We start from the raw sequence: 26,536 nt of genomic DNA, 5'->3' as shown, positions 1-26,536 counted from the left end.
ACAGATCTTGTGTGGTGCCCCAGCAGTCCAGCAGACCAAAAGATAAGTGAAAGTGAATGTGAAGTTAGATTTGAACCTGGCCTAACCAATGTCTTATCTTATAATGAATATATAATTGCTCTAATTGTTTTGTAAAGGGACAATCTCTTATTCCTCAAGAAAAAACATTTCCGGAAAAAAACAAACTAAAATAAAATAAGAAACATCGGTAACACTGAAGTCCACGCGATAATATGAAAAACTAATTATTATTTGTTGTTTTAAATTGTGTTCAACCTATATGCATACTAAATAGATTTTTTCTCTTAAAAAAAGTAAACATTTTTTTTTTTTTGTAAATGTAGAAGTTAGTATAACAGAACTTACTTAACTAAGCAATACAAATGTAATAACATTTTTTTTTACAAAAAATATAAAACCTTTTGCATGAATGAATTGTGTGTACTCCAACTAAGGAGCGTCCTGAGTCCGTTACTATTAATAGTGAATAGTTCTAAAAGTGGTGTATTTTTATGAAAAAAAACTGCTTGCATAAGTGATTTTAAAAATTAGATTTTTCGGTTTCTGAAAAGAAAAAAGTAGCCGTTGCATCAGAACTTTGAATGGTCTAAAATATTATGATGTCGGATTTTCACGATCTTTTCTAGTTTACGAGATCTAAACGAGACGGACGGATGGATGGACAGACGGACAGACATTCCACACATAATAGCGTCTTTTCCCCTTTCGGGGGCCGCTAAAAATGTCTGAAAGACGCTCCAATAAATTTGCTTTCAACAATGGCGTCTGTAAATTTCCATCAAGTAATGTCATCTTTAAAAAGTTGATAAGGATATTATCTAAATATAGATCTAGTTTTTATGTTGTTTTACTATTAACTGGGAGTTGCTTAAGGTTAGTTTATTTTTTTTTTCATGTTTTTTTTTATTCAAGTATGCTAGATCTGTCATTCATTGGCCGTTTTTACATCTAGAAGTAGAGCATTTCTTGTTGACTAAAAGGACCTAATGGAAGTATTTAGGATTCCGAAGATTAAGAATGTTTCACGTGACAACATAAACCAAGCTGCGACCGACAATTGAGGCTCATCAAACTGTTCCATCATAGATGCCTCATCACCATATGAGGACGGAAAGAAAACTTGAAGTAGGCAGCCTGTGGACAACGGCTTTGTCTTATATCTTTATATGTCGACATGGACACTATACAGAAAACAACTAAGACTTCTTGAGCGCTTCTACCAAAGATGCTTGCGCTCCATCATGGACATACGGTGGCAAGACCGCACTACAAACAGGGATGTCCTTGCGAACGCCGGTATGGAAAGTATAGAAGGACTTCTTATGGTCCGGCAGTTACGCTGGGCAGGCAAGTAGGCCTATCCCGTATGGGAGACGAACGTATGCCAAAGGCAGTCTTTTTTAGTGAGCTAAAAGGTGGTCGACGTAACAGAGGTGCCCCACGGAAACGCTTCAAAGACCAGCGTAGGCGTCAACTTTCATTGGCTGACATAGAAAAGAGCACCTGGATGCATGCGGCATCGGAACGAGACAGCTGGAGATCACTCACGAAGGCCGCGGGATACACATTTGAGACCAAAAGAAAATTCGCTGCCGAGGACAATCGCAGACGGCGAAAAGAAAATCTAAATCGACCACCTGCGGACAATGGTTATGCTTGCTCACGTTATGGCAAAATATGTAGGTCACAGCTGGGGGCTGCGCATCCACGAGAAATACTGCACTCCTCACTAATCTTCGAGCTCGAAGACAAGCCTTATTATTATTACAGAACCCAGGTGTCGAAGCCATACAAAAGTTAGGTAAGAACTAATGCTTTATAAACAGATTTTTGTTGCTAGGTGAATACAACTAGTTCTTCATACTCTCAGTTTAAGGCGACCAAGAGTGCTGTCGTCTTTTTGTGGGACGACCGTCTATTGTGTAAGAATTTTTCATCCGCATACTTCGTCAGCTTTTTTTTTTTTTTTCTACAATTCTTATATATGAATTCATTCTGACTGTCTGGCACAAATCTTGCACAAGTTATATCCCCCGCTTCACATTCTCATATCAAGTTTAAACTCTCTACTATTGTTGGTTATTGATAACAGCACATGAATCAACCAAAAATATCAACGAATTAGTTAATCAATTAGTGGTAATTAATATTTCTTTTATAGAAAAGGGCGCTACACATTGCAACATTGAGATATATTGTGCGGTTTCTTTCCCTTCTATAAGCTTTGTTTTAAAAAAAATATGTAAACAAAAATGTTTTACTGGTTTTCACGTTCTGCTCGCTTTTGACGTTGTCGACATAGATTATTGCCCCTGGATCTAATTACATTTATGTTATTAATAACAGAGAAAGTCTGTTTAAGAAAAAACAATTATATTAATTCATATACTTATTGAATAGATCGCTTGTTCGAGATACGATACGAGATAGTGATCACTACTTGATCATGCTTAAATGAACTGCTATCAGAGAGATAAAGACAGGGGAATTCTTAGCATGACAGATGGTCGAGTTTGAAACAAAAGAAAAATATGGTAGAACTACTCAACACAATGGCAGAACAACCCAGTGGCAGAACTACACACCAAGTGGCAGAACTACACAGCTCAGAGGTAGAACTACACAACCCAGTCGCAGAACTACACAACCCAGTCGCAGAACTACACACCCATTGGCAAAGCTACACAACCCAGTGGCAGAACTACACAACTTAGTGGCAGGACTACACAGCTCAGAGGCAGAACTGCATAACACAATGGCAGAACTACACAGCCCAGTGACAGAATTACACAATCCAGTGGCAAAATTACACAAGTTTCAGAACTACACAACTTAGTGTCAGGACTACACAACCCAGTGGCAGAACTACTTAATCCAATGACAAATACACAACCCAATAGCAGAGCTACACAACCCATTGGCTGAACTACACAACCCAATAGCAGAGCTACACATCCCAGTGGCTGAACTACACAACCCAGTGGCAGAACTACTTAATCCAATGACAAATACACAACCCAATAGCAGAACTACACAACCCATTGGCAAAGCTACACAGCCCAGTGACAGAATTACACAATCCAGTGGCAAAATTACACAAGTTTCAGAACTACACAACTTAGTGTCAGGACTACACAACCCAATAGCAGAACTACACAACCCAATAGCAGAGCTACAAATCCCAGTGGCTGAACTACACAATCCAGTGGCTGAACTACACAATCCAGTGGCAGAGCTACACAACCCATTGGTAGAGCTACAAAATGTAGTGGCTGAACTACTACACAACCCAGTGGCTGAACTACTAGACAACGCAGTGGCAGAGCTACACAACTCAGTGGCAGGACTACATAACGTAGTGGCAGAGCTACACAATGTAGTGGCTTAACTACCACACAACCCAGTGGCTGAACTACTACACAACTCAGTGGCAGAGCTACACAACTCAGTGGCAGAGCTACACAACTCAGTGGCAGAGCTACACAACTCAGTGGCAGAGCTACACAACTCAGTGGCAGAGCTACACAACTCAGTGGCAGAGCTACACAACTCAGTGGCAGAGCTACACAACTCAGTGGCAGGACTACATAACGTAGTGGCAGGACTACACGACAAAGTGATTCTATCTTACCCCAAACGAATGTCGTGTAGATATTGGAGATATATGTCCCCAAAAATCACAAAGTAGGGCATCTCTGTACTTCAAAAGTATGTTCTGTCCGCTTCCTTTTTTTAGCCTTATCGATACGTTTTTTTACAATAGGCTACTTCAGGCGCGGTGTCTGAGCGGTAAAACGATTTGCTTCTAAACCAGGGTCCGGGGTTCTAATCCTGGTGAAGACTCGGATTTTTAATTTCGTATCTTCGAGCGTATATCAATTAGTTTGGATCGGTCATGTAATTAAATTTGAAATAAGCCTCAAACGGGACCAATTCAGCTTATACCACCACTTCAGTCAAGTAATTTTTCTTTCCCTTGTTTGAGATACCAAAAAAAAAAACAACTAACAAACTAATTTATTATTATTAGTTTATTAAGTAATTGTTTTATTTTCTTTTTGATTCTTGTATTGTCATGTAATTGTGCGAAATTTCAGTTTGATCCAAGGTTTGGTGTGGGAGAAATAACGTGTACAATCTTTTGGCCAGACAGACACATATCTCCTTTACACATTCTGTTATTTGTGGGATGCGCGGTCGAGAGGTTAAGTACGCTTGAACTTGGCTTTGCTCGGCTACCAATGAAGGGGACACGAGGTTCGGTACCCGACTCGAGAAAATTTGTGTTTACTTAGCGCCTAAAGGCAGCACGGAAAAACCTTCTCCCAGATACCCCCTACCCCACTGGTCTGGAAATGAGATTGGACCTTAGCACTCTGAGCATGCTATAAGCATGAAAGTAGAGCTGTGTAGTAGCTATACTTATAAATAATTGATCATAACATGCTATGAAGTTTCAATCCTAAAGATTCTGGAGAGTCTCAAGATCAAAAAGGAGTGCACTATTTAACTACGCTATCTATTCCTAGCTGTGACCTACATAGTTTGTCACCCCACAACGCTGACAAAACTTTTATCGAGTTCGGGTTCTTTCTTCTCCGTCTCGGCCTGTGTGGAACTAGCGTTTTTTTTTCGTTTAATGTTGAACATAAATCCCTCATCTTTTATAAGAAATCTTCAGCTGTCTCTGTAAAAAGTCACTTGCTGGCTGTTGCTTTATGTGCCACTTTTCTAAGTAAGACTAACAGACTGGACATTGGCTGACAGAGGAGTCATGGTTTGTTTTGATTTCGCTTTATTCTCGAATTTCGCGTCTTTTACGAAATTGTATCGTTTACAATATTTGCATTTAAAAAAAAATAATTTCTTCTCGAAAACTCTGAACTAAAAACGTGTCTAAATATGTTCACTTTAGTTTGTATTTCCCAAGCTGAGTTTATTAATACCCAGGAAACAATGAAAGGGAGCAAACCTATGTTGTATATCTTTTTTATTAGTTACTAGAATAGATCCAACATTTTTACAAATTTTTAGGACATTTTTAGGACACTCCTGTTCAATCCTTTGTCGCAGATAGGGATTGTAGATCTCAAATGTTTTGAGATTAAATCCTTTCCAGAGTTAACCAATCACTAAAATGAAATTTAAATACAGTTCCTAATTCATTGCTAATGTCTTACGTATTTTTACCAGGCCATGATGTTGATCTAGGAAGTGGGAATTTTCATAGCTCTAGAATGACTTCTTTGCTTTAACAATTACTTGTTCACCTTTTGTTTTCAAGTGTTTGGTAAAATGAAATTTAAAAAACAACATCATCACAACATAATGAAATTCTTGACATGATGGAGAAATGAAACAAAAGAAAACATTTTATTTACCAAATGAAAAATACAATCAATCATTTTACAAATATAGGTACATGTCTATAGTTCACTTATGACATTAACCGACGACTATTCCCTGGTCTTGAATGGCGACAGCCACTTGTGGTGGAATCAGGACAGTGTCGATGATGTGGACAACTCCATTTACTGAGCTAATGTCTTTCTCCAAGATCTTGGCTTGGTTTACGTATAGATTGCCGCCTACAGAATTTAGAAGATTGTTTATTTTCATATAGCAGATTGACATTAGAAAACTAGTTGATCTCATTTGAATAATCTATTAATAGTGACTCTAATTAAAGGCCTTCTATAATGAATGCCTCGCAAGTAGGGCCGCCGCTACCTAATGTGTAATGTGTGCAATGTTTCAAAGGATATAGGCTAGCTAAGGCAGGAGGTCTATGAGATAGGAGATACAGCTATGTAATTTAGAATAGATAATAGATAGTAAAATAGCTGTAAACAATCTCCTATGGCTTCATCAAATAATTGTTATCTGTATTGCTAAAAAAAAAAACTCAGACTAATAACTGATATAGAATGATAGCCGAAGGTCAAGACCAAAGACCAGGCAGTGCGGCCAACTGACAATACTCACTGGCGTCTTTGAAGATCATGAGATTTCTGTTGTCGGCTGTTGGTACGCTGGCACTATGTGCCATTGCAATGCTGTACAGAGAGTACTGACTGATGACATGGTATCTAAGCACATCTGAAAGAATGAAAACACTTTGTTTATTCAGCACCGGAGTTAAGTAAGTAGAGACTCATTGACTTATGGAGGCCCCTGCCATCGTCATGGCTCACTATAAATTTACTAAATGACATTTTTTTTTAATTCAGTTGAAGATAACATTGCCAGAAACACATAAAACAAAACCATAAGTTCCATGTTTTCACAATAATTGAAGTTAACTAAGTTCAGAAATTGTTCAATCTTGTAGTAATAATGTACTATATGACATTATTGAATTTTATTATTAATGAGACTTCCACTAGATGAAAGAATCATAATATTTGTGCATTTAATATCAATTTTAGTGATATTTAACATAGTTTTGACCTAGATAGGAGAAGTAACCCTCCAGGGTTTATAAGCAAGCAATGGTCTGAACCGTACCAATGTACCAGGAATCCAGAACCAAACCACTGTTAGAGTCTAAATAATACTGTTATAACTTCAGGGAGACAGACATGTACATCTACAGGACATCACAAATACATTGGACAACGTCGACATCGAGCAGTCTCTTCTTTAGGTGTAGACTTTGGACGGAATTTGTTCTCTTCTTCCCTAATGTCGACATCCTTTTCAGTCCAGTCTCGAACAGTGCGCACTTTCTGTACTAGCTTGGATGGCGGTGCGCATGGCAGGGTTATAACAGTACACTACTTATTACTATCAAGTACTTATACATTTGATTCTACAGCTCTGACTAATGCACACACATGATTCAACTGTACTAAAACTTTGCTCATCGATACTTCCACATCCACCGGATACGCCAGAAAAGCTTGCTATTTATCGATTTGTCTCCATGTTTGAAAATCTATAATAGAAATATTTGAGACTGTTCAAAGATCTGTAGAGCTTAAAAAAAAATGTTTCAAAAGATTCCTAGAATTTATTAACAACATCCCTGGTTGGAAGATGAGCGACACAACAAAACGTTTACACTGCAGCGGTTCTCAACCTTTTAGGCTCGGCGACCCCTTTTTACACCCCCCCCCAAAAAAAAACTCTGCCAAGACACCCCCCACTCTCCCCCGCACATTCATACAGCAACAGAAGAATAGACAATAACAATCCATTTTTTTCGATGGTCTTCCGCGACCCCTGTCAAATCGTCAATCAACCCCCAAGGGGGTCGCGACCCACAGGTTGAGAACCCCTGGTTTACAGTATCAGTAAGAAACAAAACCCCTCTATAGGTCACCTGCTAGTGCGGACGTATGGTTAGCCAGGTAGTCCAGTGTTTCTTTGCTCAACTTCTGGAAAGCACTGTCGTTTGGCACAAATATCGTGGTGGAATGATCAGCTGAGGATGTAGCGAGTCAAATAAAAGAATGAATGACTTTAGGCTAAACTAATTACACATATCCTTGTTGAGTATATATGAGGGTAAAACTCTTTGCATTACGATATAAAAGAAATGAGCCATGGGATTATATAACCTACACATAGATTTTTAAAAAGAAATTTGAAAGTTTATGTATATTGTTGGGAAAAGAATAATTAGTATCTGGCCACGTTGGAAAAGAACCGGTTTGGCAGTTACACATTTTTCAAAAAAAAAATTTCTTATAAATTTAAGTTTGGTCCGGCGATATAGACAAACTTTTATTTTAAACACTAAAACGTCAGCGGGAATTTCCGCATGCATTCAAAGTTGGATAAATAGCTAGATGTTGAGGAATAGTTTGCGTATTGTCTTCTAGGTCTGAATCTATCGGCCTATCACCAAACTTAAGAGTTTTCTATACTATTTATCTAGTATTCTAGTCTAGATTATTTTTAATGTTGCCATGTCTGGATCTGTAAACTGCATGACAGTTAAGAAATAAAAAAAGATAAATAACAAAGCTTACACCATGAACTCAGAAGAAACAACAGATTATACTTTGACAGAAAGCATTGTGTAATTATTTTGCATGGGCTAGCCATCGACTCCTATCTGAGCATCCTTATATATAAATGTACTAGTGCTCCTTCTTCCCATGTGCCTTTGAAGAATGGACTGTGTTGCCTGAATCAGCCAAGAAAACCAACGACTTAGCAGAGTTTAAGTCATTGATTAACATGTATGACTAGATTGACACATGAAATGAGAAAGATTCCGACATCTTCTTTTTTAAAGCAATGTCTCTAATATACAAGATAAAATTATGTTTCTTTTAGAGTTGACTTGAACTTACTTGTGAAGAAGCTAGTTAGCCCTGCTTTAGTTATCAGACTCTCAAATGTGGAGATATCACTTCTGTTGCTACCAATCTGGACTATGTTTCCTAATGGAGGGGACATAATCCCGTCAATCTCATGAAGAATTCCGTGCAGCGCGCGCACATTTCTCCTGGTGATATTGACGCCCTCTACTGTGGAAATCTGAAGTACGGATAGAGTTAGATAGTTTATAAGGGGAGGTTATAAATACCTTGAACAAAGTTGAAAATAGTGGATAAAAAATTCCACTCGAACCGGTGTTGTTTTTTTTCCGATATGAATTCAAATACTTTTGGTAAATCTGCATTTATTGCGGAAACACAAATATTCTTATCTTTTCACCTATTGCGTTTACCAAGCAGATTTATCGCGCTAACACCACAGTCCAGACTGAGAGAAAGCCTACTATTCTGTAGGACAGGGTTTCCCAAAGTGGAATAATTAACTAGTAGGCAACCACGTGAATTAATCATTCTTAAAATAAGAAAAGTGTTCCGTTAAGAAAACAGTTTGGGAAATACTGCTATATGATATGTGACGATGAAGGACCTGGAAGCAAGAGAGTATCTGTCGACAATTTGTAAAGGCGCATCAGACGTCAAATCCATCATTGGTCCTGATAAGGCTTTAAAGAAGAAAAAAAAAAGCCGTAACATAAAACAGAACTGAAACGAATGTGACTAAATATCTCTTGCATTACATACGTGTGAGAGGCTGTAACTGTTAATTCTGACTGGCTGGTTGATAGCAGTCGTCAAAATTCTGTCCTGGGTGCTTGAGGGTGAAAAGGAATAGGCGCTGTTTAGGACTACATGGTAGCCTATGACTTCCTTCAGCTTGTTGGCATCCGCTTTGAGCGAGTCGAGAGCCCCAGCCGGAAGTCTATTGAACACCTCATCACTTGGCGCGAAAACAGTGAATTGGGACGCTAGTGGAGAAGCAGAAGACATTAAAAATATTGAAAACTATTGGCAAAATACTTGTGTTTTAACTTCACAAATAGTTATCTATTGTAAACAATAACGATATTGTAAAATAAAAGTGTCACATCTTAAAGAGAATTATAACTTACATGAATTTAATTGACTTAGATATCCTGTCGTCTGCAAAAGGTCTGTGAAGATTGTAAAGTGTCCTTCGGCTTTCAGGACATCCACAAGTTGAGGAGCTGTTGGTTTGAAAAGAAAGGAGCATAATTTCTATCTATCTATCTATCTATCTATCTATCTATCTATCTATCTATCTATCTATCTATCTATCTATCTATCTATCTATCTATCTAATGTACCTGTCTGTCTGCCTGTCTGTCTGTCTGTCTGTCAGTCTGTCTATCTATCTGTGCCAGATAATATATTTTTATTTTAAAGAGGGCTTTTAGGTTTATGAACTAGACATACCAACAAGTAAATAACACCAGAATAAAGTTTTTCTGACATGAAACTGTTCTACGAAATAAAAGCCTTGTTTATAGGCTACAATTATGTATTTGTAATTATTGTGTTTCACGAATTCAGTTAGTTGTATGAGTACTCTGCCAATTACCTTGAGTAAACTGTGCTGTTGATAATGCAATGAATGAAAAGATCAGTGACAATTTCCTCCACGCCATCTTGAGAATCGTCAAGAAAATAAATAGAATAATAAAATGGATTTTAAGTTTGATCCAATCGCGCTTGACAAATAGGCTGGATAAAAATATTATATACGATTATTTCAGCGGTCCTCAACCTCTGTATCAGATAAAATAGTTGTATACAATTTTTTGAGAAAAATATATAAAAAATATGCTAAAATGTGCTAAAATCAACGTGATTAAAGCAAGAATTACTCAAAGACCTCAGGATATGAGTCAAATTATTAGTGGTCATGCGGCCACTAGAACAACTGTAGTGGTCATGCGACACTACAACAACTGTAGTGGTCATGAATTAACAGGATGAGAAACGTTACAGAAATCAGACGACCTAAAAAAAAAAAAGCACGTTTTAAAAACATGGCGTGTCGCCCTTAATCTCGGATCGTCCGATAGTGTACTGTGATTTCCTCAAAGAAGTCGACCTAGTGAGTTTAGAGTGCATACATATAAAAAAGTTCACATATATGTGACTTTAGAACGGTCGGAGATAAGAAACCAGATTTCCTGAAACATATTTGCTAATAAATGTTTGTATGTTTGCTAATATTGCTAGGCATCAAATCAAGAAATTTCATTTTTTTAAAAATCAAACTAAGGTATAGACTGTAGATCAACACCCTTCGAAGGAATGCCAATGTTTGAAACAGCATTTTTAGAGTCTAGATACAGAAAACTCCCTGTTCCATTTTTATTATTTTATGTGTTTAATTTATTGGTCAACTTGCATGCCTAGATGCATGTATTATATAAGATAAGAGTCTAGAGATAATCTAGAGGAACATTGCTTTATTGTTGTAATCTCTGATCCTTGAATATTAGATATAAACTTTAAATTTCTCTCGTTCGGTAAAATTCTTATTAAAAAAAAAAGGAAAAAAACAATTTATGGACTACTGTATACGATAGTTACTCATAATATCGAATAATTTATTAATTTATAATCTCAGGTTTCGTTATGGATTTCCACGAGAGTGTTCACACAACACGACTTCTGTAAGGCTACATAAACAAGCCTTATATTGTTTCATCATCTCTTAGTATGTACAGGAGTGTATCTCACTGGAAATGTGTTTGACGTAATAATCTCCGTTTTTAACTAACGTCTGTTATATATAAGATAATATAAAACATAAGATTGAGGGTATCTCTATATATAATTCTATTCGTGGCCCAACCATGCGGGACACCACGATATAAACGTAATGGAAAGATAAAGATATCCCAGGTAACTTTCGCGGTGACAGAGAGCGGGGCTCAGAAAAAAAGAGGGGGGGGGCGTATGTTACGCCGCGGGTCGGCTCGTAAGGCTATAAACGTATCAAATTACACGGAAAAAGTGACTAGTATCACACAGTTAACTTTGTAAAGATTTTTTTTTAAAAGGTAAGGCGAAGGCCAAGCACATTAACGTTACTTCAAAGTGGTCCATTCGGCGGTCTCACCGGCCTATTTAGGTATCAGCCCAACGGGCAGTTACCCAACTGCCAGTCCGCCCCTGTAAAATGGTTTGCATAGCCTCGGCAAGGGAAGTTTGTTTTAAATGTGTATTTAAGTCTCTATGAACCTGTTTAAATGGATACTGTCAGAGCTCTTTAGAGTTTAGTGCATGAATCCAAAGAAAGAGCTTGCTAGGTCAAAGCTTACTCCAACCTTAAACAATATAGTAAAAATATTCTTATCTTTCCGGCCGAGATAAGATAATTGTAATGTCAATGAACTACATTCATTTCAAACAATTACTCAGCATTAAAGGAAAAGAATCGTGCACAACACTAAGACAACGATTAAACTCAAAAGACTTTATTATTTGATTAAGTAAGTTAAACTTTAAGTAACGCCATTTTAAGTCCCAAGCAAAAGGGGAATTAATATGATTAGTGTAATGTTGGCTGATTATGTGGTATGCGTTCGATTGTCTCCTGCGTCCTGCCCGCAGTCAACCGAGACCAATCATTATAGTAGGCATGAACACTGACCTTATGTGTTGGCAGTCTTGACGTCGGACCCCTGATTTGGCGATGAGGTATTGCGAACGCCGGTATGGACAGTATAGAGGGACTTCTTATGGTCCGACGGCTACGCTGCACAGGGCACGTATCCCGTATGGGAGACGAACGTATGCCAAAGGCAGTCTTTTTTGGTGAGCTAAAAGGTGGTCAATGTAACAGAGGCGCCCCACGGAAACGCTTCAAAGACCAGCTTAGGCGTCAACTTTCATTGGCTGACATAGAAGAGATCACCTGGATGCTTGCGGCATCGGAACGAGACAGCTGGAGATCACTCACGAAGGCCGCGGGATACACATTTGAGACCAAAAGAAAATCTGCCGAGGACAAACGCAGACGACGAAAAGAAAATCTAAATCGACCACCTGCGGACAATGGTTATGCTTGCCCGGTATGTGGCAAAATATGTAGGTCACAGCTGGGGCTGCGCAGACACGGGAAATACTGTATTCCTCACTAATTTTCGAACTCGAAGACAAGCTTTATATATTGGTCTAAACTCTAAACTGATCACAGGTTGCGAGTTCTTAGGTCAGTGTTCAGGTCTTCTATAACCTGGTCTCGGCTCAAAACCCGCCTTCCTGATGGAGGTTTGGGAATAAGGCTGAAATATTCTTCAAAAAAAAAAAAAAAGGAAAATTCGAATCATGTAAAACAAAATAGAAAGTAAAATAATAAATATTTTTACTAGATCAGCTCTAATCTATAGAGTGTAGTCTCAAACGATAATCTTTTGACCATTGTCGAAAAACGCAAGCTAAGACTGTATGACAATACTACGAGATCTGAAGACCTCGCTAAGATCTTCCTGCATGTAACAGTATCAGGAAAAAGAAGCAGAGACAGACAAATGAAGCGATGGGAAGATATAAAAAGATGTCAATGAAAGAGACTCCAATCCTGGTAAAAGATAGAGAGAAATGGAGAGAGACGGTACAGATTATGGGTGATGCCCCGATGGTCTATTAGACTTAGGGACAGATGAAAAGACATAGATGAATGAATGAGAGAGACTGGACAGATCATGTGTGGTGCACTACTGGTCCAAAAGACAATGGAATAAACTAAGCTGTAAGATGTAGTGTTATAATTGTTCGCAAGTTTATTTGTAAAAACCAATAGACTTACTCTCAGATTGTTTTTTAAAAAGCTATTTTAATTATTTTGAGAACCACTAAGATTATACAGTTGACGGGAGGAAAAACGCAAAGAGTTACAAACCCATGGCAGTGTCTCTGTAGTCTAGTGACTCTAGTCTATATGGAAAGCATTTACATTTGAAAGCTGTTAAATAAAAATGCACATCTTAAAAAAAATTGAAGTTCTAAAAATGCACGAAAAAAAAGATATTCAATTCATATTTAGTTATTCTAGAACATAAATATTTTATATATCTATTTATGACTCATATATTTCTTGTTTCTGTTTCTAAACATAAAAAAACAATTAATTGATCATATTATGCTAGATTTCCTCGACAGAAGCAATCTTGAAAAATCAGGAGAGAGAGAATAAAATAGCTGTCTAACCCTTGGCATAAACTCTGACTGACCTCACCATGGTTAATAGCCCAACGAGCCAAATTACTGGCTATCGACCTTCCGTGCAGCTCTACAAGAGGTTCTGAGCTAAGACGCAATAATCGTATTTTCAAAAGGAAACTCAGATACTCCCAAATATACATTGTTAGTTTATATTGCTCGTGTAGTTTTGTGTGTGTGTGTTAAATGTTAATAGAGAGGGTGTAACTATCTTGCACTGAAACTACTATTTGAGATCCATTATTATTATAGCTTCTATATAGCGCTACTTTCATGCTTATAGCATGCTCAGAGCGCTTTTGGTCCAATCTCTATTGTGGACCAGTGGGGGGGGGGGGGAGGGGGTATCTAGGAGTTGGTTTTCCGTGCTGCCTTTAGGCGCTCAGTAAACACAACTCTGCCCGAGTCGGGTGTCGAGCCTCGAGCCCCCTTCTAGGTAGCCAAGCACTTGGCCTCTCGACCACGCTTCCCACTATTTCCATATACTCAAAGTTAGTCACAGTAATCTGCTCTTTGTCAATCTTTTAAGATCATGTTGAAGTTCTTTAAGAAATAAAATTCAATAGGAGAAAACAAAAAGAGAGTTGTAGAGGATCAGTGGTAAAGCGCTAGACTTCATCACTGAGGTGTCTAGAATTCGAATCTCGGTGAAAAATGAGATTTGAAAATATGGGATTTTAGTAAACGCCCCTGAGTTCACACAACTGTAGTGACTTGCTGACATACGTTGGGGGAAAGTAAAGGCAGCTGATCTTTGTGCATCGTTTTCAATGAGTGTCCAACAACCTTGTAGTTTTGTCCCCGGTGATATGTTTAAACCATTAAATATCTCAAGAAAATTGTTAGAGTCGTTTTCAAAATGCCCGTTTAGTGTCCAGGTTCGAGCCAGTTTCCAGGAAGACTTTGACAGCTAAAAGGTGGGCATATAAAATGAGGCACCAACTTTTATATCTCTCTGTCTCTCTTTATGAAACTCTCTCTGTCTCTCTCTCTCAGCCTTCCTCTGTGTCTCTCTCTGTGCCTCTCTCGTTTCTCTCTCTTTATCAGTCTCTGTCTGTCTGTCTCTCTCTCTGTCTCTCTCTGTATCATGAGCGTAGCCAGGAGGGGGTTTGGGGTTCAAACCGAAATGAAATCCCCCCCACCCCCCGCAGGGGGGATCGGATTTTAGTGACTGATTTTTTGCTTTGATTTTGTTGATTTTAGGTGAGATTTTAATACTAAACCATTACTTGCCCCAGCACAGCTAGGGGGGTTTTGAGTTTAAAACCCCCTACCAGGGGGTTTTGAGTTTAAAACCCCCTACCAGGGGGTTTTGAGTTTAAAAACCCTACCAGGGGTTTTGAGTTACCCCTACCAGGGGTTTTGAGTTTAAAACCCCCTACCAGAGGTTTTAAGTTTGAAACGGGTTTTGAGTTTGAAACATCATACCAGGGGTTTTGAGTTTAAACCCCCCTACCAGGGTTTTTTTAGTATAAACCCCCCTACCACGGGTTTTTGTGTTTAAAACCCCTTACCAGGGGTGAGTTTAAAACCCCCTAGCCGGGAGTTTTTGCAGTTATATCCACCTCTTCAATAAAATAAAAACGAAAAATAAAATGCAAACGACAATTCCCAAATTCCAAGAGCACAGTTAAGGAAGATTTTGATTTAAAAACCCTCTCAAAAATTTACAATAAACCCCCTCTTCAATATAAAAAAAGCAAATTACACACTCAAATTTCTATGAGCGTAGCCAAAGGGGTTTTGAGTTTAACCCCTCCCTCTCTTTAGTAGGGTTTGAAGCTGAAAAAAACATCTTCAATGTAAAAAAAACAACGAATTACACAATCAAAATGTTCTGAGCGAAGCTAAATAGATTTTGACTCAGTTTTGAGTTTCAATCCCCCTTCAGCAGAGTTTGAAGGTAAAAAATACCTCTTTAATATTAAAAAAAGCAAATTATACACTAAAATTCTATGAGTTTAGCCAAAGGAGTTTTGAGTTTAAATTCCCCTCCAGTGGAGTTTGAAGCTAAAAAATACCTCTTCTAGATAAAAAAAAAAAAGCAAATTACACACTAAAATTATTTGAGCGTAGTCAAGCCAATTGGGGGTGGGGTGGGGTGAATTTAAACCCCTCTCCTACAGATGGCTTTTTTAAAGTTTAAAACCCCTCCATATGGTTTTGAGTTTAAAATCACCCTACAGAGCGTTTTCAGGTGGAAAACCTCTATCTTCAATATTATTATAAATTCAAAAGCAAACTACAGTTACCAAATTCTATTACCGTAACTAAATGGGGTTTGAATTATAAAACAAAACAAAAACTCCAGAGATTTTTTAGTTTAAAACCCCCAACAGATGATTTTGACGATAAAACTTCCCTTTTCGATATAAAATCTAAAGCAAACTACAGTCACCTAATTCCAAGAGCGTATTCAAGAGAGGTTACACGTTTCTACCAGTGGCAGGGCTCCATTAATAAAGTGCAGTGAATAGTCATCTGCCGAAATTGAAAAACACTAAATGTGGCTAAATAAAGATGGCTAAGACAGATTTTAGGAGTCAGTTATAGAGACCGGGTCTAAATCAAGGAAATCCTATGCCGAACTGGGAGTCGACCCCTAAGTAAGATTGTGAGAGAGCGTCGCATGAGGTTTGCGGGACATGTTCTCCGACAAAATGAATTATGCATAATAAGAGTTGCGATGACATCCTAGTACAACTTGGCGCCACACATTCATGGAGATCCTCGGAGCAGGTAGGAAGAGGCTTCACACATTACCAGTGACAGTTTTTTTTGGAAACAGCTTTACGGCAAATGCGCCGAACGGCGCGGGAGGGTCTAAGTAAGTAAGAATAGCACATTAGGTTTTTGAAATAAGCCTTTTTAAAAGCAGTAAAATGCACTGTAGAAACCTCAGAATATGCATTTTGTTGGCTTTCAATACCATAAAGAGTGCTTGGCGGCGGGGCTTCGCCCTAATCTGGGGAGCTCACTGCGTTCCCCCAGACCACCTTGCTGGCAATGGCGGGGAGTTAAAATTTTTCCACCAACTCCAGGAAGAACCTATTCTAGGGCACAATAAACGTCTACCGAAAGAATGAAGGGGCAGAATGTAATAAAGATTAAGTACACACACACGTACATACATATACATTTTTTTCGCCGGGGGGGGGGGGCGGAAAAATCCCCCCCCCCCGAAAAAAAATCCTGGCTACGCCCATGCTCTCTCTCTCTATATATATATATTTATTTATTTATTTATATAAAAAACAACAATTTTTAAATTTATATATAACTTTTAGTTTAATCATTTTTAAATACAAATATTATTTAACGTAATATGAAATGGGTGGCGAGATACACAGTTTCAAGGTAGTATCAACCGACGACTACTCCCTGGTCTTGAATGGCGATAGCAACACGGGGTGGAATCAGGACAGTGTCGATGATGTGGATAACTCCGTTAACTGAACTGATGTCTTTTGCCAAGATTTTGGCTTGGTTAACAGACAGATTGCCGCCTTTGAAAGATTAAAATGCATTAAATATTCTATTTACGTGATACAATGAAAAGACATGCATTAAAATAAACACATACATTTAGTAAGAAAAACAAACAACAACAAACCCACAATAAACACAGCCCCCTTTACCTCTTAATAAAGACACAATGTATAGTATATATTCCAACATCAAATAGAGCAAAGACAGGCATAATACATAACTTTAGCTATAGTTGCTGAAGAGTTTAACAAAAAATAATTATATAATTTATATATGACTTTGAAGAGACTTAACACATTTCCTATTATTGATGCACAGGTTTACAGAAGAGGGTTATGAATGTTCTTAGAGTAGATATTGTTTTATAAAAATTTATTGTAAAAGCCTTTATGAGTTGCATACATGTCATTTATTTTTGTGATACTACTAGCAATTAAAAGTGTGGCTGACAATGAAAAGTACTTATTGTCAAACTCAATTCATTCGCCCATAGATTTTTGGATTCAATAGATGACTGGTTACAAAGTTCCATTTCAGACCGTGCAATCTCTGTGGCATATGATATAATTGTCATCTGTTTCTGTGGCCCACGATGAACGTGGGTGTCATTAGGCCAGCACATTGACCAACCGTCTTTACTTTCCCCAACTAATGTCAGGTACAAATTATATCTAGGAAGATTCAGAGGCGCTCGGTTTGGAATCCAAGCCTTTTACCACCCAGCCACCGCTTTTTCTCTCTATTACTAAACTCTTTTAATGCTGAGAGAACTTTTTGACGGTTCAGTTCACTTCTCTTTGACTTTCCTAAGAGTTGTCTCTTTCAGCTGCCTTTTTTGAGTGCTCTGTACAACGTGTCTATTTCTACGTTTCAAACTTCATGCCATTGCATCATGTCAAAAAGAAAAAAAAAAGCTTAACTGTCACTAACTATGAAAGTGCGGTGGCTGAGTGGTAAAGAGCTTGGTTTCTGAACTGGGGGTCCCGGGTTCTAATCCTGGTGAAGACTGGGATTTTTAATTTCGGAAATCTTTGGGTGCCTCTGAGTCCACCCAGCTCTAATGGGTACCTGGGATTAGTTGGGTAAAAGTAAATGGCTTGGTCGCTGTGCTGGCTACATGACATCCTCGTTAACCGCTGAACAGAACAGATGACCTTTAAATCATCAGCCTTATAGATCGCAAGGTTACTTTATCCCTAACTATAAATACTCACTGTCGTCTTTGAAGATGATCAGGTTTTCCGAATGTAGGTCAGCCGTGAGAACACTCATGCTGTTAGCCATGCCAATACTGTACAGGGAGTACTGGCTGACCACGTGATACCGTAACACCTCTGAAAAAAAAAACAGCATATCTTCTTATCTAACAGTCTTAACAAACATACACATACAAACACACATAAAAAATACGTGTACTTGTCAATTAAGATCTTGCATGCTTATAAATGAAAAAAAATAAAGTTAAAAACAACAACATCAACTACATACTACATTGGGAATCTCTGCAACACTTTTTTTTGGTTATTAAAAGTAATTCACAAAGCTTCGGCGCTTCCATTTTGGTAGTGTGGTTTGAGCTCCAGATTGTCATTCGATTGTCGTGATTGTCCCAGGTTCGAACCTGCCCACTGCCCCCCCCCCCTCGCCGTCCTGAAGTAAGTATGTAATTATCTTCGAATCTGAAGGAACATCCGAAAACGTTTAAAGCAACCTCAACAATCCAGGAGTGAAAACATCTAGGGCAATTACACATGTAAGGTAACAATGTTAGGTTAAGACCTACCTGCTAGGTCTGTTGGATGGCCATTGAGATAGTCCATGACGGATTTACTGACATTTTTAAAGGCGTCGTCGTTGGGTGCAAATATAGTGGTGGAGTGGTCCGCTGTATAAGTGAAAAATAGTTTAATTGATCTGCTTAGTAAATAGTGAAGTGACCAGTTGTTATACTTTAATGAGAATTAAAATGTTTGATACACCGTAGTGTGGTGTGTTGTATTGTATTTGTAGATAGAAATTCAAATTCTAGAAATGTAAAATATCAGATCCCAATGAACGTCTCGTGAACAGGACCCTAGCAATGAAACAATGACGCTACAGAAAGATCTTAGGTGTTACTAACAAAGACCACATCACGATAAGAAACAGGATTAATACAGCAACAGGACCTTTCGGTGACCTGCTAACCACTGTTTTTTTTAATTATCTTTCCAAAAGATGACATTGCAAAAAAACAAACAAAAAAAAAACGATTTCATGCTATCACAACATCAAATGTAAAAACATTGTTCAGAAATTGTTCATAGTTCTTGCGTTCATTTGCTGTCCTATTCTCCCTCTCTAGACACGTGAAGTCCGCATACATCCCACATGGGCTTGCATCTCACATGAAATGCATGATCTTCAGAGTTTTGAAGGTCAATGTAATTGTTTTCTTCTTATTAATTTTTTTTTTTTTATTGAGATAATTAATTTTTAATGATATGATTCCCTACAACCTACCTCAAATTGTACATACGCGTTCATTTAATTTTCTTTATATTTAATAAAAATATAGTTTTAATAAGTTTGCATATAGTGACTTACCCGTGAAGAGAAGGCTGACACTTAGCCCTGCGTTCTGAATCAGACTTAAAAACGTGGAGATGTCGTTTCTGACGCTGCCGATCTGGGTTAAATTTCCTAAAGGAGGGGACAGCACTCCATCAATCTCATGAAGAACTCCATTAAGAACCCGGATGTTTTTCCTTGTGATGTTGATTCCTTCGGCGGTCTGAGTCTGAAATGAAGAGAGTCCAATTTCGGGCTCTTGGTATTTCCATTAGGCAATAAGAATCAATCCTTAGAGTTGGTAAAATGATCCTAAAAATACAAACTTTGTACATTTTTTCTCTTTGTCGTCTATAACGAAGCTTTTTCGAAGCTCCAAGAAGAATTTAGACCCAGTTTTGATCTACATATTTAAAGATGATCAACGCAAACAAACTCTTGTCTGATGGTGATTCATTCATGTTCTCTTTATAGCCGTCTTAGCTTGTTTTCAAAAGTAGCATTTCTTTGGTGTCAAATGTGTGTCTCGCTGACTTTGCAAGAGTTCTTCAGTGGTCCCCTGTTCCCCACTCCAGCTTTAAGGTCGTTGGCAAAACATTTCTCATATCATGTCAGTTTGATACAGTTCATAGACAGACGCAAGACAGATTACTATTAATTTGATTTATTTATACGACCCGACCCGCGGCGTAGCATACGCCCCTCCCTCTCATTTATTTCTGATTCTCGCTCTCTGAAATCGCGAAAGTATTGTCGGGTAACTCTAGTCCAACTCGCAGAAATAAAAGAGTTATCTTTCTATGACTTTTTCATCGTGGTGTCCCGCATGGTTGGGCCTTGAAGAGAATCATATAGATAGATACTGTTATTATTTGTAGCGTTGACTTCCTTTGTTTCACTTGTGCTTTGCGGCAAACAAAATAAGATTGTCAATTGAAACCTACACTAACTTGCTTTAATAGACGCCGTGCACTGACTATACGAGAGGGCGAAACTTTTCTTCTTATTACGAGAACTAAAAAAAAATAAATAAATAAAATAGAAAAATGATACTTGTTTAAAACAAATATTTATCTAAGGGAAAAAACCGCCAATTACTGCCATTTATCTTGAAATTACAGGGTTTAGCTCGCTTTCTGCTACGTAAAACAACCAATTAATTAGTATTAAATGATTAACTAATAGGTTAATTTTGTGGAATGATTCGTGTATTGCCAAAGGCTATAAATAATTAGACAAAATAATATATGTAATAAGGGGATTAAATCCATATAAACATCTACATCCTATTGATCCAGATATACGATAGTATCACAGCGTACAGAGAAAGCTAAAAACATGAGATAACGCTAAACAAAAACTGTTGGTAAAAATATTATTAATTGCACAGTTTTTTAGTTATTTGTCTAGAGTCTAGATCTTTTACACATTTAATTACACCTCTGTTCCAATCTAATTGATACAATTACACTTTGCATTAGCTTTATTTTTTTTATAGTATTTTTTTTAAAATTTATTTTATTTAAATTTTATTTTATAACATTCTAGACAAGGAGTTCGAGATGTAGGCCTATAGTTTTGTAATGCTTTACAGCAAAAGTTCAATAATCAAAACTTACCATAGATTTTTATCTAATGTATGAGCATCCAATCAAAAGAATAAAGCATAGGCCTATAATGTAATATTAGTATTATGAAACGAAGTATAATATTCAGACTTGACCTACATGTGTAAGACTGTAGTAATTGATTCTGATGGACTGGTTGGTGGCAGAGTTCAAAAGTCTGTCTTGAGCGTTGGAATTGAAGAAAGTAGAAGCCGTGTTCAGGACCACGTGGTAGCCTATGACGCTTTTCAACTTGTTGGCATCCGCTTTGAGCGAGTCCAGAGTTCCAGCCGGAAGTCTATTGAACACTTCATCGCTTGGCGCGAAAACAGTGAAACGTGATGCTGGAAGAAATAAATAAGCACATCTGCAAGAATAAGATATCACATAAGTATGTCACAATAAGTGGTGTGGAAATCATAGTCGTAGAGGTGCAAGGTGCCTGGAACCATAAGAAATTTGAATTTAATTGACCATTGAAAGAAATAAAAGCAATTACAAAATAGAAATTAGTCAATTATCTACTTAACTTTCCATTGCATCTATTGTTTATTTATTGTTATTTTTTTATATTTCTGGCGTAGTGCCTGCATTATAAAAACATATTTGTAAATGCAGTGTTACGAACTCCCTATTTTTTTTGTTTTTTTTTGTTTACAAAGCTTATATCCATTCACTCTGTCTGTCTGATAAAAAATGTGAATATGTTTCTGGCATAGTGCCTGCATTATAAAAACATATTTGTAAATGCAGTGTAAAGAACTCTATAGATGTATGTGTTTGTTTTTGTTGTTTACAAAGCTTGTATCCATTCACTGTGTCTGATAAAAGGTTTGAACATGTTTTTACTACCATTTCCCATTCCCACAAATATTCATTTAACCTGACATGACATGAATCAATAAAAAAAATTAATAATTAATTAATTAATTGTTGGTGATTATTTTTTTTTATTTCGAAATAAGAGGAATAAATGCTACTTAATATATATATATATATATATATATATATATATATATATATATATATATATATATATATATTGTCACAGATGCCATTATAAATTTATTTGTATATTTCACATTCAAAAAGCTTATGTGTAAATAGAAATATAAACCCTTGACTGAGCCTCAGGAATTACCCCACATATCTAGACCCTTGACAGCACCTCAGGTTTTACCCAAGACGTAATTATGATGTTGCAAATCTATTGGTTGATTTAAAAATAAATAAAGACATTTTTTTAAAAGAATTAGCGCCAGAGAATTGACGAGGGAAAAAGAAGGCCAGTCGATGAAAGAATTCCATAGTAGATAGTCACGTTTCTAAGAGCTCTGATTTAAAGCCTTTGTAATGTTATTTATACTGTAACTTGTACATAAGCTGTACTTACGTTTTATATTTAAATAAAGTTCCAGAGTTGTGTTTTAGCAAAGAATCTTTTATTGTGAATCCTAGATCGTCATTTATTCAACTATTTTAATTCAAGTAAAATCCCCGGCACCACAGCACACGTTGTGACATCTCTGTGTGTTGTGACATATATATATATATATATATATATATATATATATATATATATATATATATATATATATATATATATATATATATGTATATACCATTCAGTCCATTTATTAAGTTATGACACGTTTTCTTTTCCCATTTCCCATTCTAGGATCAGGTTTAAAATTTTACATAATTATACATATTCGATAACGATGCTTAGAACAATCCAAAAACTAAACAATTAGCGAATTATTTAGTACTAGTTATTTTTTTTTCCTTATATAACAGAAAGGGAGATAAATCCCGTAATTTTCAGTTGAAATTGCAATACTTAGCGGTACGTTCCCTTAGATAAGCTTTGCTTTTAACAAATATTCTTTTCTTCTATTGCTTGTTGTCACTCGTAATCTAGGAGAGGAATGGGCAGTGATCATATTATTGAATCCTGGCTTGAGAGTGCCTTGCGAAGCTATTGAATGGATAAGAATTGATAACAGAGATGCGAAGAGTTCATTGTTAAAGAAATAATGTATTGTTCAGTGTCAGGACTTACTTGCATTGAGTATATCTATGTATTGTTCAGTGTCAGGACTTACTTGCATTGAGGATATCTATGTATCCAGTTGTCTGTAAAAGGTCAGCGAAAATCCCATAATGTCCCTCGGCTTTCAGAACATCCAGAAGTTCGGGACCTGTTAATTATTACAAAAAGAGAACACACATTAATTAACATATCATTATCTTTTTGCATTGTGGGTTATTCTTTTTGACAAGTAGCTATACATTTTTTTAAATAATTCTGATGTACTGAATTTTAAAATTGTTAACAAAGTATGCAATTTAAAATGATCTAATTTTGACATTTTTTACCTCTGTAAAATCACATGTCTTCTAAGCTTATTTGCGACAAGGACATTTTTATTTTGTGGTTGGCAACATGATCTTTCTTTACAGCGGCAATTACATTAATTAATTGAATTGTTTCTTTTGAAAATGTTTCTATTTTCCTTTTTTGATATTCTAACTTTTTTTCTTTAGGTTAACTTCTAATTTCTCAATATTGCTTTCTCTTCTTAGCCTAAGTGAAGGTATTTAATTGTAAATAGGATTTAATAAACCGAAAACTAAACAAGAGAAGATAAGTCAGTTTCTAGACTATACTAATTTTATGTAGTCTTGTACACATCCTGGAAAAGGGCAGGGAAAGAGGGAGGGGGGTGACGAGATCGTTATTATGACAATCAGTCTAACTAGTGACTAACTAGTAACTAACTAGTGACTAATGACTAACTAGTGACTAACTAGTGACTAACTAGTGACTAACTAGCGACTAATGACTAACTAGTGACTAATGACTAACTAGTGACTAACTAGTGACTAACTAGCGACTAATGACTAACTAGTGACTAACTAGTGACTAACTAGTGACTAACTAATGACTAGCTAGTGAATAACTAGTGACTAACAAGTGATTAACAAGTGACTAATAAGTGACTAGCTAGTGACTAACTAGTGATTAACTAGTGACTAACAAGTGACTAACAAGTGACTAACAAGTGACTAACTAGTGACTAACTAGTGACTAGTGACTAACTAGTGATTAACTGGTGACTAACTAGTGACTAACTGGTGACTAACTGGTGACTAACTAGTGACTAACAAGTGACTAACAAGTGACTAACTAGTGACTAACAAGTGACTAACTAGTGACTAGTGATTAACTATTGTCTAACTAGTGACTAATGACTAACTAGTGACTAATGACTAACTAGTGACTAAGTAGTAACTAATACAATCTTGTTGCGTGGTGGTTGAGTGGTAGAGCACTTGACTTCCATACCCAGTGGTCTCAGGTTCAAAACCTAGTGAGGACAAGGTTTTCAAGTACTGAATTTTTAGGAAGCTCAACTCTAATGGGTACCTGACATTATTTGGGAAAAATGAAGACGGTTGGTCAGATAAGTAAGTAGAAACTAGTCACCTTATCTTTATGCCATCTGTCCCAATAGATACTAAGGTCTGAAAGGGGTACTTTATTTGACATATTTGTATGTACTAATATAATCTTAAAAGAACCTTTTAATACAACGCAACACCTTTATATCACTTATTGTGCAACAAAAGTTCCTGATATCATCTGCAAGAACGAACGCTTTATGTTAACACAGAGGGTGCCAAAGACTTAATCAAGATGATCTTAAACCGATGTACTTACTAGGAGTGAACTGGGCTGCTATGCATGTCAATGTCGATACCAACAAAACAAGAATCGTCCAAAACATTGCGAACAGGTTTGTGGTAATCAAACAAAATCTTTATTTTGTTGTAATTCTTAAAAACAAACAACAACTGGTAAGACAGAAATATATAAATGTAGGTCATTTTATAGATCGAAAAAAAAAAAAAAAGAATAAGCGACCATATTGAACTTTGTATAAAGAAACATGACCTATCGACCTTGACCCCCATACTATCATCAAATGGTACAATGATCGGTGAATTGGTTTAAATATAAAGTAGACCTAGGGAATTTCAGCAAGTAGAACAGTATGTAGTCAATTAATCCATTTTTGAAGTCTACAATTTAGTTCGCTATGGTTGTAACAAGTCATTATATTTACAAATTTACAAAGAACTAGAAATAACTGAGAGTTACTTTAATACGAAAGTGATATCATTGTCTAGAATATTGGTGCTCTCTAGAAGACATCTCCTCGAACGCTTCAATTAAAGGTGCCTCCGCTCCAGAATGAGCATACGCTGTCTGGACTATTTTATAACTAACCATGTTCTGTTGGAGGCTTGTGTGGACAGTATAATAGAGCTACTAACGATTTGGAGGATTATGTGGACAGTACAGAAGCACTACTAACGATTAGGAGGCTTGTGTTGACAGTATAGAAGCAATACTTACCATTTGGAGGCTTGCGTGGACAGTGCAGAAGCACTACTTACCATTTGACAGTTGCGCTGGGTCGGACATTTATCCCGTATGGGGGACAACCGAATGCCAAAAGCGATCTTTTTTTTTTTTTTTGCTCCCCCTCCTTTTAAGAGCTACAATGATCAATTAAGATGCCATTTTGCCCTGGCGTAGAGAAAAATATCTGGCAGCAGATGGCATCTGAAAGAAACAGACAGCTCTCACGAATACTCTCACACCCTTTTAAAAGACATTCGCAGAAGACGTAAAATTAATCAGACCACTTGCTGACATCGACTTTGTCTGCTTCAAATCGGAAAAATATTCAGGTCTAAACATTTTTGTGTAGCGATGTTAAAAACTGTATTTATAATTCATCTTCGGAATCTAAGACATGGTCATTATACTTGTAATTTAAGAAAGGTGAATATTTTACAGTAAATAGAATTTGATTTTTTTTCACTTAGCCATTATTGATTTGTATATACCAAATAAACTCTAGTGGAACTATTGCTACCTTTTAAGCCCATAAATACGATGCGTAAAGAATAAGACAAAACATTGAGTTTCAAGGTACATCCCGATATGACGTCTACTTAAGCTAAGTTCTCAGACTGCGGAAAAACGCTTGACTGAAAAGGTTTGGGAAGCTGACAGAGCCCTCCAGGCCCAACAGCTGCGTCACAGGGACCTTGATAGACTCAACAAGATCTCCGTTAAAACTGGCACAGGGCCTCAATATTCCAATATCCGGGACTGATCTATTACACATCTCTCTTACTCTGCACATTTAAAAATCTTTTTGGATCACGAACTTAATCAAAGATAAGAACACATAAACCTAACCGAATACAACCACAGCCCTTGTCCTAAAAAACTCTTGACATACTTGTAGTGTGTTCACTCTTTATCTTAACAAACATACA

General features: G+C 36.9%; 1 protein-coding gene across 1 annotated transcript; it reads right to left on the bottom strand.

Moving 5' to 3' along the window:
• Positions 1-5,371: 5,371 nt before the first annotated feature.
• LOC106060690 (transforming growth factor-beta-induced protein ig-h3-like) lies at positions 5,372-25,047 on the bottom strand. Its single transcript, XM_056038070.1, has 14 exons — positions 24,903-25,047; positions 23,284-23,379; positions 21,299-21,522; positions 19,608-19,800; positions 18,805-18,906; positions 18,236-18,355; positions 16,898-17,038; positions 9,892-10,041; positions 9,422-9,517; positions 9,054-9,277; positions 8,325-8,511; positions 7,346-7,447; positions 6,007-6,120; positions 5,372-5,609 (listed from the first exon to the last, which is right to left on the bottom strand). Exons 1-14 carry the CDS (start codon positions 24,967-24,969, stop codon positions 5,467-5,469), a joined length of 1,959 nt encoding a protein of 652 aa, XP_055894045.1. The 5' UTR covers positions 24,970-25,047; the 3' UTR covers positions 5,372-5,466.
• Between the last annotated feature and the right edge of the window lie 1,489 nt (positions 25,048-26,536).

Source organism: Biomphalaria glabrata, chromosome 8 (genome assembly GCF_947242115.1).
Source record: "Biomphalaria glabrata chromosome 8, xgBioGlab47.1, whole genome shotgun sequence".
NCBI lineage: Eukaryota > Metazoa > Mollusca > Gastropoda > Planorbidae > Biomphalaria > Biomphalaria glabrata.
The sequence above is the reverse complement of the archived record's forward strand: the minus strand, read 5'-3'. Positions and strand labels throughout refer to the sequence as shown.

Bases quoted from the DNA above. Each gene is read 5' to 3' on its own strand.
- LOC106060690 (XM_056038070.1), bottom strand. From the start codon at position 24,969: ATGTTTTGGACGATTCTTGTTTTGTTGGTATCGACATTGACATGCATA. The intron at 23,380-24,902 runs GTAAGTACATCG...AATAATTAACAG, and splicing joins AGCAGCCCAGTTCACTCCTA to GTCCCGAACTTCTGGATGTT. The intron at 9,278-9,421 runs GTAAGTTATAAT...CTTCTCCACTAG, and splicing joins TCTAAGTCAATTAAATTCAT to CGTCCCAATTCACTGTTTTC.